General features: G+C 40.5%; 1 protein-coding gene across 1 annotated transcript in view; it reads right to left on the reverse strand.

The window, feature by feature from the left end:
- Window positions 1-11,896, reverse strand: part of LOC104956805 (integrator complex subunit 1-like) — a 26,105-nt gene extending 14,209 nt beyond the window's left edge. The window contains exons 1-13 of the mRNA XM_010784347.1: window positions 11,630-11,896; window positions 11,137-11,265; window positions 10,382-10,669; window positions 10,089-10,285; window positions 9,859-9,996; window positions 9,613-9,772; window positions 9,421-9,526; window positions 9,072-9,258; window positions 8,688-8,833; window positions 7,844-7,985; window positions 7,529-7,705; window positions 7,338-7,446; window positions 4,706-4,837 (exon numbers count right to left, since the gene is read on the reverse strand). Coding sequence (XP_010782649.1) covers window positions 4,706-4,837; window positions 7,338-7,446; window positions 7,529-7,705; window positions 7,844-7,985; window positions 8,688-8,833; window positions 9,072-9,258; window positions 9,421-9,526; window positions 9,613-9,772; window positions 9,859-9,996; window positions 10,089-10,285; window positions 10,382-10,669; window positions 11,137-11,191 — 1,837 coding nt within the window. The 5' untranslated portion in view covers window positions 11,192-11,265; window positions 11,630-11,896. The remainder of the gene's footprint in view (window positions 1-4,705; window positions 4,838-7,337; window positions 7,447-7,528; window positions 7,706-7,843; window positions 7,986-8,687; window positions 8,834-9,071; window positions 9,259-9,420; window positions 9,527-9,612; window positions 9,773-9,858; window positions 9,997-10,088; window positions 10,286-10,381; window positions 10,670-11,136; window positions 11,266-11,629) is intronic.
- Window positions 11,897-12,551: the final 655 nt, after the last annotated feature.

Genomic DNA, 12,551 nt, shown 5'->3' on the forward strand with positions numbered 1-12,551 from the left:
TCAATGGTGGGTGACATGTTGGTCACAGCATTTACAAAAACAATTATACAAATCTACAAACCAAGTCAACTTGCATTTGTGAATCAGATGGATGTAAGCATATCTACAGAATTCTGCATCTTTAGATTTGGGGGGTGTTCACCTCAACGTCATCGAATACATTAACACCGGCATATGCATATATTGCAAATCTATATAAAATCCACAGCTTGAAAATCATTTTTTTTAACAGTATCATAAGAAAATGTTTTTAAACAACAACGTGCCTGTACTCAACAGGTCATACATCGTCGACATCTGTATCTGTTCATTGGTTTTGCAATATTATAAATGTACAGTGGCGGTGTGGGGGCATCCCATATTTCAACAAGGACACATTTTATTTTTTTGGGAGGGTAAATGGGCAGGCCGCAATCACATCGCCTTTTTGCTCTTTTTTCCACGGGGTCATGGGAGTTTACCAACTTGTCAACACGGGTTATTGGTTATTTGAAAATTTTTTACTTTAAATTGATTTTTATAAACAAGAATGCACAACTCACACTGTTTCATTTTGTCTTTTTTTTAAGGGAAAACACATTTTTGTGACGACATAATCGGCAGGACCCACGCACTGGACTACCGGACGCCCGGGTTTTTCTGGCAGAGGGGGCCGGCGCATCGGGACCGGGGTGGGAGTCCCAAATCTGGCAAAGGAAAATAAAGGACAGTGATGAGGGTCCGCGCACTTTTTTTCAAAGTGCTCTAGTCCAATCTATAGGATCAGAGAGCCATCTGACTTCCTCCACATGTTCTTCTTTCAGGTGCGTGACCGGAGGCCGTGGGAGTCTGCGCAAATACACATCTACGATAAGTGTCCCGCTGTGGCAGCTGTCGTGATTCCTGTGGTTTAGTCATTTGTATCAGTCAGCAAGCCAGGCTATATTCAATTCGGTCTCCAGAACCTCCTCCTCGCTGCCTCATCATGCACTCAGGTACCTGCGAGCAGCTTCCCCCGACTACAAACCAGAGTGCGCAGTGCCATGTCACTGGCTCAGGTTTTAAAAAGCATGTTCTTGCTTGCCTCGACTGTCCCACGTTTGCTCTCATCTTCCTCTTAAAGCCCGCTTCCCTTCCGCACATCAACTCGGCCTGCGAGAGAGACTCAGTCACGTGAGGAGTGGTGCACGCGTGTGCGGTCGAACAGCACATGTCAGTCTCTCTGCGTTCATCCTGCCCACCTGATCACTCCTTAGTTACGGGCAGCATGCGAGTTTGAAATCACACATTCAGTTACCCGTCTTGTTTCACAGTTCCTCATTGCTGGTCACTTGATTGCGAGCGGACGGTAGAGAGAGAGAAGAGCGAGCATACTTAGTAGGAACCTCGCGGGGACACGGCCTGAACACGCAGCAAGTCCTGGAGCAAGAGTATATTTGATAACTTTTCTGTAACATTTGTGTTTCTGGTCACTCTATTGTACATTACAGAAAGGCTGTCATTCCGACAAAATAAAAATACTGTAAAAGATTTACCTGGTGGTTTGTCCTCATGTGTACACAAGTACATAGTAGTTATAAATATACATGGCAGGGTTTCTTAACTTGGCATTCTCACAATTTCTATAACACAGCGTCTTACACAAGCAACGAGCTGCTGTTATGTAAAGTCAAAAGCAATATGTCTCTGGTATATTGCTACAGTTTGGGTTAAGAGACATAATTTCACTCTATAAAATACATTTGTGTCCAAGTATGGCCACTTGGAGAGGACGAAGGAGGGGGAGAACAGACCAATCGACGTGTGGAGAATGTACAGAGTGGGTCGCTTAATATAACTAAGTATGTTGCAATCTCGCTTGAATTGAATATAGACGGATTGATAAATACGCAGTAAGATCAATCCTATAGGGTCACTATGCATCAAACTGAAGGGTTAGTGGTTCTGCTCCGGACTGGACTAAGGCTTTGCTACTGAGTAACCTAAAAGACACTTGCAGCTCTTCACTCTGAACAAGTCTCCCAAACCAAAAATGCACGTGTGATTCAGAACTAATGTCTGAATTAAGTGTTTAGGTAATGATTTGGTTAGTGTATTACTGATATGTCAGATGTGATACAAGGCAGAATACTAAACTCACTGATAAAGCCAGCATATAATCAACAAGACAAGAATATGGGAACAATGAAAGGATGACAAAAAAATGATTTCAGAGGTCAATTTAACCATCAACAAAAAATAACTGTATCTGAAACTGGACGTGTTCAGATTTCCTAGAGAAAACATGAACTACAGTTAACAGCCATCCCTGCTTTCATAGATTGACCTCTAACTGTCAACATTTGTTTATCCTTTACTTCCCCCATTTTCGTCTGTTTATATTCTCCTGGTTTATCAGGTTCTTATGCTATATCCTGGTGATATAGAGGCAAGTTGGTTCTCATCTGGTGGGTCGTATGACTCAAAAAGATGGATCGCGGACCCCGTTTCGAGTGAAGCGTCGCAGATATTGTGAGTGAATAAATTTTTTTTTTTTATTTTTTGGAATATAAGTTAACTTTTATTTTGAAGGCCCCGATTTGTTCTAACGCTGTGCATGCCAGTCGGCGTGACTCGAAGTACCGGAGACCATCAACGGATTTAGAAAAATTTCTGTCCACGATTGATGCAAGAAGTCCGCCCACGGGAATAACTTTTGCGGTAGAACTACTCTTTATACAACCATGGGGGTTCCAACTTCAGATAAAAATGAACACGCACTTAAATATGACCCCCGGTTTGATGATGACAGGTAACAGAACGATGGGGGCCATCTACCCTTACCCACATTTAAATCTCCTCTTTACTCTTCTCTCTGTGTGGGAGCAGCAAGTTCAGCTGTCAGAACAAAGTGAAAAAAACAAAAAATGGCATACAATATATTATATAATGTCGGTTGTTAATAGATTTATTTACTTTTCTTCTCAGAGTGTACCAGAATGCGTAGTTTATGATAGTTAGTAATTTCTAAAAATCTCCTGGAGGGAGCAATCCCCCAGACCCCCCTTTGGGGTTGGGTTTTCAGCACGTGTGCCTTTTTGTGTTATACAGTTCAGCTTTGATTCCATCATCTCATTAAACCTATTTTAAAAGCATTCTTTAGTTCTGTGAAGGGATATATGCACTGTACTTCACTTTAATTAATATTGTATGCTGAAAAGCGTATATATTACAGCACGATTTTTTGTTGAATAGATTTCAGTGGTTCAAAATTTCGGGTCGTGATTTATTGACAAAGGAAAAAGTGGGTCCCGAGGCCTGACCAGTTGAGAACCACTGATATAGAGTATACATTGCTGTATGATCTTGAAGCATAGAGATGACATAATCTTATGAGTGTACATACTGCGTCACCCAGTATCTGTGAAAACAAATGTAATACAACATGTATATATATGATTATGTGTGCTGCTGGCTGACATTTGTGTGACCCATGTTTGTTTATTTGAGGGTAACTGAGACGGTTTGTAATCCTGAAGGCCCCTGAGGGCCCAGCTATCGTAAGGCTGCACTTGTAATATTTCCATCATTAGTCGGATGAGGATTAGTCCCTTGATGTCCGGACAGGAGGTGACCCAGGAAACCTTTGTCTTGTCGAAGTCCCTCCTTGGCCTGACAGCCTCTTCCTGCTCCTTCTCCAGAGAGCTCCACTGCTCCCATCTTACCCCCCTTCCTCTTCTGTGGGCTTTAAATAGACCTTTGTGTACTCATACATGATGTTCCTTTAAGTAGCAACAATGCGCAGCGTTCAGCATTTTTTATTGAAAATTTCCGTATTGTTTAAGGTGCCACACAAGGACACACATGTATATATAACTGGGCTGTCGTAACACAAAATCAGTACAAAGAACTGACACTGATTTTTGCATCTTTAATCCAGCCTATCATTTTAAAATTGTATCCAAAGGAGCAGATTTGCAGTTTCTTTCATTATTAACTATTATGAAACACATAAATCAAATTTTAGGAAATGCAATTGCCTTCGTTAACTAATTGATGACACCACATTTACCACTTAATGCCCCCTGTAGAATTGAATCAAATTGAATTGCAGAACTATTTTTTTGAAGTTGGTGACGTAGAAAAATCTTCACCACTTAATAACTGATTTAAGGTGCAGGAGATGTTTCTGTAGTCTCACTAATTCATCAGAACATGTTTGATTGAACAGGTTACAGGTGGGTAAAGCTGTGTAATTGGAATAATATGTGATGTTTGGCTTTGTAAACAATAGATCTTCGTAACTATCATTCACTTCCCATATCAGAAAAAACACAAGCTGACAGAGATACTTATGAAATACATCAGAATGTTTATTACAATTACTGAGCATTTTCTATCAAGACAGAACCTTGAAACAAGAAAGGATTAGAAATGTCACAAACACAATAGGAACTACAAAGATTTTTAAATTTGTAATGGGATAAAAAATTAGTGACAATGGGATTGTTGTTATTTTTGCAGCGTTGGTACTTAACTTTGAACCGAGACGGTGTGTTTCACTTGCTTTGACTGCAGACTGGGGCAACTATCAAATTAATTCAAGGCAAACTATTGTGATTACCATCATGTTATTTTTAGAAAAAGATAGATAGCAATGAGTGCAGAGGAAATGAGATGAAATGAGGGGAGGGTGACGGGGTGTTGAGATGTAAGAGATACAAATGAAGGGAAGGGGCAGTGTCACGGAGAAGACAGGCGTAGATAAAGGCCAAGTCGTGGACGAGCGGGCAGAAGTCCAGTTGAACATCTGACTCCGTGGCACATCCTCCTGTCGCTGAAGAAGAAGAAGAAGAAGAGGCTGGGGGAGATAGGATATCTGAGGAGCAAAGACAACAGATCATTATTCATATATCAGAAGCCTTGCTTTAGACCAGAGGAAGGAGAAGTGCCTTTTTTGACAAGATACCAACTTTTCCCGCAGGTGACACTGAGTAAGTACTGAATGGGATTATGACACTTGATGCTTTCTAATGTTTATCCATATTTCAGAACATTGGCTGATTTATTAGAAAGCTGTACAAAATATTGATAACTTATAGCAAAAGTAGTTCTGAGAATCTTTAAATTTATACAGAACATTTTGCTTTTAATACCTTTTTGAAGATTTCAAATATGCCAAGTATTGCTAAATGGGTTTATCAGTAATCTTTTTTTTCCCGCATGGACAATTTTATTTATTTAATCGTTTATTTGGCAGGGACAATGCACAGTAATGAACACGTAAAACATTAAAATGTGTCAAGCGTAACAGTGCCAGATTTAGCTTGGAGCTCATTTCCATCCGCAGCCCCTCACATAAAACATTTAAGAAAATACATTTTACAAACATAGCAAAAACAAAATACATGATATGCAAAAAGTGCAAAAGAGCATGAGCAGCATACACAAGTATTTACCACATGGCAGTACAATATAGCAGCAACGACAAAAAGTGCAAGAGGAGATACAAGAGCTACATCAAGTGCAAGAGGAGATACCCCTGTGTTAAAGTGCATTTAGCGGTGATTGCACGTCTGTTTGTTTCTCAACCATTCTTTTAGTTGACCTTAAAACTGTTCAAAGTGGGACAATCCCGTAACTCAGTTGGAAGGCTATTCCACAATGAGCTGCCCTTGATGGGCGGGTCTCTTTGCATGCTCCAATTGTAAACTTCAACATGTCTTCTTCTAAGGAAAAACAGATCAAGAACACACATGTGCTCCATATTGTACATGCTACTTAACATCCTACCAAAATCTGAGCATGAGCAAGACACCTCACATGTGCCTTGTGACCTGTGTATTTTTTTAAATACAGCCACACAAGGTCCTGATGTGTAGACAGTGTTGCAGTGACAAAGTATTTCCACTTGGTGCCACTCTGCGCATTCACACCAGCCTTGTATAGTCCGGTTGAATCGAACCCTGGTGCGTTTAGCCGCTTGGTGCGGTTCGTTTGGGTCGGTGTGAACACAGTCCGAGACCTCTTAAGTGAACTAAACAACCGGACTCTGGTCCGCTAAAATAGGTGGTCTCGGACCGCTTGCTAGGGAACTCTGTAGCGGTTCATCGATGGTGTGAACGCAGTCCGCACCAAAACATAGGAAGCGTAGCATTTACGTGTCACAAGAACGCGGGTGTCTTCATTTCTTTAGTGAAAGAGTGAAGCAGAATGATGTGTTGAACACAGGTTGAACAGTGTCGTGTAAAGTAAAAACAACTATCAAACTAAAAACTATACATAAAAGTGCCACCAGAGAAGTGGATTATTAGGTGTGAATGCGACCTTAAATTTAATGTGATGGTACATAGGTGACTAGAAAAGGAAAGGGAAAGAAAATAAATCACTTACAGTATAGGTATTTTTCTCCCAGATAAACTTTTAGAATTAGAACATTTAGAATTTGTAGGTTATCCATAATACACTATTATTTATTTCCAGTACTAACCTAATCACCAGTTTTAGCCTGATTTACTTTCCTCTTGAAAGCCAAGTTTAGATTACTGTTAACAAATGTAAAAAAATAAGTACCGTAGACTTGAAAGAAATCATTGGTGTGATCCCGAGAAATCTGTCCTCAGAAGTAAAAAGGGTTTATATTCCTGTGCTGTGGGGGACAGATTTCTCGGGATCACACCAATGATTTCTTTCAAGTCTACGGTACTTATTTTTTTACANCGTTATATAAGCCGCAGCGTCGAAAAATGGGGAAAAAGGCGCGGCTTATAGTCCGAAAATTACGGTACTTATTTTTTTACATTTGTTAACAGTAATCTAAACTTGGCTTTCAAGAGGAAAGTAAATCAGGNAGTCAGAGCCACCTGCCGTCGGTGAAACCCCCTCCTTACTGCAGAATTATATGTGTTATAATGTTTTGTATCGCACGTTGTCTGATTATATAATCATATGCGCCGTTGCCGTTGATATGCTCTCCAGATTAACAACAGCATGAAAATAACCTGCCGATACTCCATGGCGGAGGCTCGGGTAGAAATTGCAGGGATTCGCGTTTTTACCCGCTTAATGTCTGACCAATTGTTGAACAGCATTTCCGAGCACATGACATGTTTTTAAAGTTTATAGTCCGTTTGAGTTTTGCCCGTGTGAACGCAAACCGAACCTTCTGAAAAATGAAACAAGCTGTGGTCTGGAGAGAAGTGGACTATTAGGTGTGAATGCACCCTTAGACACAAAGTTACCTACTTATGTCACACAAGTCACAACAAATCTATTTAAAAACCATCAATTTACTTTAAGACAAGGAAAATGCAAGTGCAAAAATGCTAATGATTGCACAAAAACAAATTGCATCAAAACAACAAATATAAAGCACTCACTCTTCTTCTCCCCTTTGTCCCATGCAAGGCCTGATTCTTTGACCTGAGCAGTGATGCCCAGCATCATGGAGACAGTCAGTAAGTCTGTCACCTGGATAACAAAACGCTCCTATGGGAGAGACAAAGGTCATTCACAGCTTCAGAGCAACTGCATGAAAAGTAAAGCTCAAATGATTTAAAAAAACACATACTTTGAATTCCAGTTCCAAATAGATAGTCTCCTTTCTCTCCTGCATTAATCCGAAGCAGAAGGCCCCGAAGTTAATCTCATGCTTGGTCTGTTTGATGATCTCTCTCAGCAAGGCTCTGGAGGCACGCAGGTAATCATCCTTATTGGTGAGCAGGTCCTGGAACACCAGCGCTAGGAACTACAGACACAATGGAAGACAAGGGGAATGTTGATTTAGAGAAACTATTGAATTTGTAACAGATGATAAAGACTTATAATACTATTAAAACCATTTCCAACTGCTATCTGTTCCAACTATTTGAACGTTTCTAGTGACCTTTGGAGCCTGCTCGGGGCTGTGCTGCAGCACTGTGTGCAGGACTTGCATGTTGTTAGGGTTCCTGGCATTGGACAGCTCGTTGAAGATCACCAGCTTCACCATCGTGGCCAGGTTGTCTCTGTTAGCATTAAGCAGCTCCCTGGAAAAAAAACACCAAAACACCAGTTAGTAAACGACCCTTTTCCACCAAACGTAGCACATACAGCTCTGGAAAAACTTAAGAGACCACTGCAAAAGTATCAGTTTCTCTGCTTTTACTATTTATAGATATGTGTTATTTTATTCTATAAAATGCTGAAAACATTTCTCTGTGTTGGAATTCAACAGACACTGGAATGGAATGGTTGCCATACATGTAGAGATTGAGATTAAAGATAAACCTCTTAAAAGGTCTCTTAATTGTTTTCAGAGCAGTATATGGACGTTTTCTTAAACATTGGAAAAAGTGCAAAAAAATAGGCAAAATAAACATTTTCAACTTTTCTTTTTCTTGTGGTGTGTCCCACAAAGCTAGGTAAGTAAACAGCGGACATTTTAGAGTGGTAACTACTTTTTTAATATATGTTACCTATTTAGTTTCTCTTGAAAACTCTCAACCCTAAAGTAGTGATTGTTGGAATAGTGAGAAGACTAACAAACACACTTGTAATAAGTTGTATCTTTGAGTGTTTTAAAACAATCAGTGAGGAAAAATGACTGTATCTGTCAATGGTGGCTTTGAGGAAAGCATATCAAGTGTACGTCTTGTATTTAAAATCATTTGAATAATTGTGCAGTGGGAAAGGGTCTTAAGTCACTGTGTGTAGCAACAAGTTATAAGTAAAAACAAGAGTCTGCAGACCTGACACACAGCATGTAGTGGTTGAGGAGGACTTTGGGTTTGAGTCGGATCTTGATCAGGTTAGAGATCACTTCCATGTCATCTGCTCCCTGGGTGATGCTGTTCATGCACAGAGACATGAGGAGGTCCTGGGCAGGGCGAGTCAGCTGTGCACACACAACAATAAAAGAAAAATAGCTTTATTCATTATGGTTATTGACATCAATCTACATATTCATGATTTCACATAAACAAAAGAAACATGACAATTATACAGATGTTGTCATTTAATTTGACCGTGTATCTAGGTCACCAAATGAAGTATTTTACTACAGGTGTATAATACTGCCAATAAGATAGTGGATTATGCAGAATAACAAGTGGTATTCAGGATGTGTTACTCACCTTTGGGTTCTGCAGCCACATCTCCAGCCTCTGTACAGCCATGAGTCGTGCCTCTTTGTAGCCACAGGTGGCAGTGAGCAGACGCAGCAGGTTCCGGGACACGTTGTCCATCGGCTGCCTGCGGTTCAGCTGATCCTTAAGGACCTCCAGCACGTAGTCCTCCACACTCTCTGACAGTTCTTCATACCTACAGAACACCAGAGGGGAAGACAAAGACAAAATGGTGGAGGAAATGAGAAAATGTTTTGCAAATATCTTAAGAAATAAGTTGTAATACATTTATAAAATATCTAAATCTTATTAAATATAATTGTGGAATTGTATCTACACACACAAATTGATTTTGTACCTCGGCATGATCAGCCCTTCATCCTCAGGGCTGAGTTTCTCCTCAGCTATCAGCAGTTCAGTCTGGCAGTCGTCCTCATCAGGGGTTGAGGGATGAGGGCTGCTACCTAAAGACACAATGTAAAAAGCAGCTTGATTTACAGCACTTGTTCACTGCGTCAAACAAACGAGCCAGTGTGTTTTCTCAGTGTACCTGCACTGAGATCTCCAGCTGAGCGGCCTGTGTCAGCCTGCAGCAGCATACTCTTGGGAGGCATCTTTGTCCCAAAAGCAGTCTGGATGTTGTCAACAAAAGTCTTGCAGTGAGAACTGTCAACCCAGATTCTTTCCCCCAGAGAATCCTCAATGTACACCTGAAATGACATTACATATGAATAAACTGCACAAAATGGCTAAGATAAAACTAAGTTATAAGCAGGTTCAAGTGTTTGTTTCTCACTTTTACAAAGATCTCTGGCCAGTTCTCGTCCTCCTCGTAAGCTGCCATCAGCAGATTGGAAGCAAGAACAGACACCAGGCTGTTCCCCTTCGCTTTAAAGTTGATCGAAGCATCTCGACGCAGGAGGCTGCACAAAGCCTGAGACAAGAGTAAGAAAAGTCCAATTTCAACATTCACTTTAGGAGGGTGTTTATTTGTGAGACTAACACAGTATCAGTGAGAAATCTTACCTCAATAATTCCTTCGGTAGCAAAAACGTTGGGCTTGATTTTGGCCAGGAACATGAGACTGAGGTACAGCGTTATGTCAGGTTTTGCTCGGTTCGATTTGAGCTGTTTGACCGCTCCACACAGCAGTCCCTCGATGTGGTCATCATTACCCTCAGACTCTGCAGCTTCAATCTCATCAAGAAGCAGAGATGGTGACACTACAATACAAAAATAGAGTTTAAACTACCTTTGCTTCTTTGACAGTGCAGAATAAACATTGTGCTTCCATTTGAGTGAGGCTTTAGTAAAAATACCTTCAATAGGCACCACTGATGGCTCCTTTATTGAGGGTGATATCGCCCTCTTGTCAACAGCAGCAACATCAGCAAGTCGTCCGAGAGCACTGACTGGGGGGGTGGTGGATAGTTTGGGTCGCTTGGTGAGTCCAGATAGACCTGCAGAGGGCAGAGCGGAGGAAGTCTCTCTCTTACGGTCAGCAGTTGAACTTGTGGATGCTGGCTTCAGCAGGACAGCGGGGGGTTTAGGGTCTCCACTCTGGTTTTTCGAACCGAGAGCAATGAAGTCTCCTGTTGGAGGGTGACCTGGGAAAAGCAGATATCAAAGTCAGGCAGGGATGTGCATTTGGGAGAACATTAAATATCATGATATTCTGGAAAAATATTGCAATTATATTGAAAGGGTGGTGCTTTCACAAAATATTATACAATAATATTGTTTGCTAAATAATCATCAGTAATTCAGATATATAAATATAAAGTGGTTAAAGGCAATATAATAGTCTAGCACATTTTGAAAAGCACATCACCATTATGTAATGCAGACGCTAATATTACAAAATATGCCAAATCTAGGAAAATGTTTCTCATATAAATCATCAATCAAACTTATTTATAGAGCCCAAAATAACATATTATCTTAAGGGGGATTTACAATCTGTACAGCATACAAAATATAGTGCCATTAGACTCTTGCAGCGTACAAGGGAAAACTCCCATCATGGAAAAGAAGGTAATGCTTGTAGAGAAACACTAATATGGCACTGGATTACCTGATGGTTTTGCAGCACTGGGGCGCCTGAGAGTTGTTGGCTTTGCACGATTCATCTTGAGCAACAAGCACAAAGCAAAGCCAGATTCACTGCAGGTCAAGCGGGTGACATTACTTAGCTTGAAGGATTCTGTGTGTGAGAAAAACATCAAGGAACACAAGATTAGCAAACGTAACAACGTTAATAAAAGTGTAATAACCCTAGTTGAAGTAACTTAACGGTTAGGGCTAACATCAATTACATTTTAGCGACCCCAAATCGCACAAACTAAGGACTTAGCAAGGCAAACAATACTAAAGTTACAGACTAAACTGCACACTCCAAATATATCCACGATTACACACTGGACAAAAACTGCTAGGCTAACGTCAACAAATGCGGCTAAAGCTACATATGTGGCTGTTTGTCACTTTAGCTAGATGACGGTGTCAAACCCATTAATGACACTGAATTAACATTATTTGGCATGCTTATTTAATTAAATGTGACTCACATTGTTATTCGGTCCCATACAACGGGTCGTAGTTAGTCTAAGAGATGCAATTTTAACAACAAATGACATTAGCCGGCTCAAAAGCTATCAGACAGAACCATGACGGCTTCTTCTTCTTCCTCTCTGCATCAATATTGTTGGCTAACTAAAGTCACAGCGTCACCTACTGCCAAGAGAGTCTCCGGTGGTGATAACGTTAAACTGAACGCAGTCTAGGCGAAATAAATTGACTTCAAAGCAGATATTAGATACAAGCTAGGCTATGCTTAAACCCGACACGCTCTGCTTAGAGCCTTATCGCTATTCTGCTGGTTACGGATTTTATCTAAAAACATGTTATGTTGTATTTTGTCCAACGGAAGCATCGTTATGTTATGTCTAACTTGACGCTTGAGGAGTAGCTACTCACTGGGACCACCAGAGGGCATTACAACTCATAATACGTTAGCCATCAAAGCAGAAAAGAGTAATACAATAGTTTACTAAGCTCTTGTGTCACTCGATGTTGGTCCCAACTTAATTTTCTGTTGTAAAAGATGACATTAAGTTTTCAGGGAAATGTGCTATGGCCATCCAACTAAAGGGCAGAGGACTGTACACAACAGTGCATTGTGTTCTGTTGAACGATGTGTGTCATCTGGAGGTTACAGCAGGTAACTGCACTATCAAGTTGAACGACCAAATAGCATAAACTTCCTCTCAACACTTTCAAAATAAAACGTTTTTTTAAATGGGACCGGTAGTTATGCATTGCAACCACTGGGTGGCAGTGGCACTAAGGACGGCTTATTTGTGTAACCTTGCGTTGCATTATGTAGGTTCCAAACAAAACTGATAATACTACTACTATCTATATGCTACATCTCTATGATCATACCAGGGATAGAACACGAGTTTTAAAAGTAGTTCAAATAAATATCTA

Source organism: Notothenia coriiceps, unplaced genomic scaffold (assembly GCF_000735185.1).
Source record: "Notothenia coriiceps isolate Sejong01 unplaced genomic scaffold, NC01 NC01_scaffold00026380, whole genome shotgun sequence".
Taxonomy (NCBI): domain Eukaryota; kingdom Metazoa; phylum Chordata; class Actinopteri; order Perciformes; family Nototheniidae; genus Notothenia; species Notothenia coriiceps.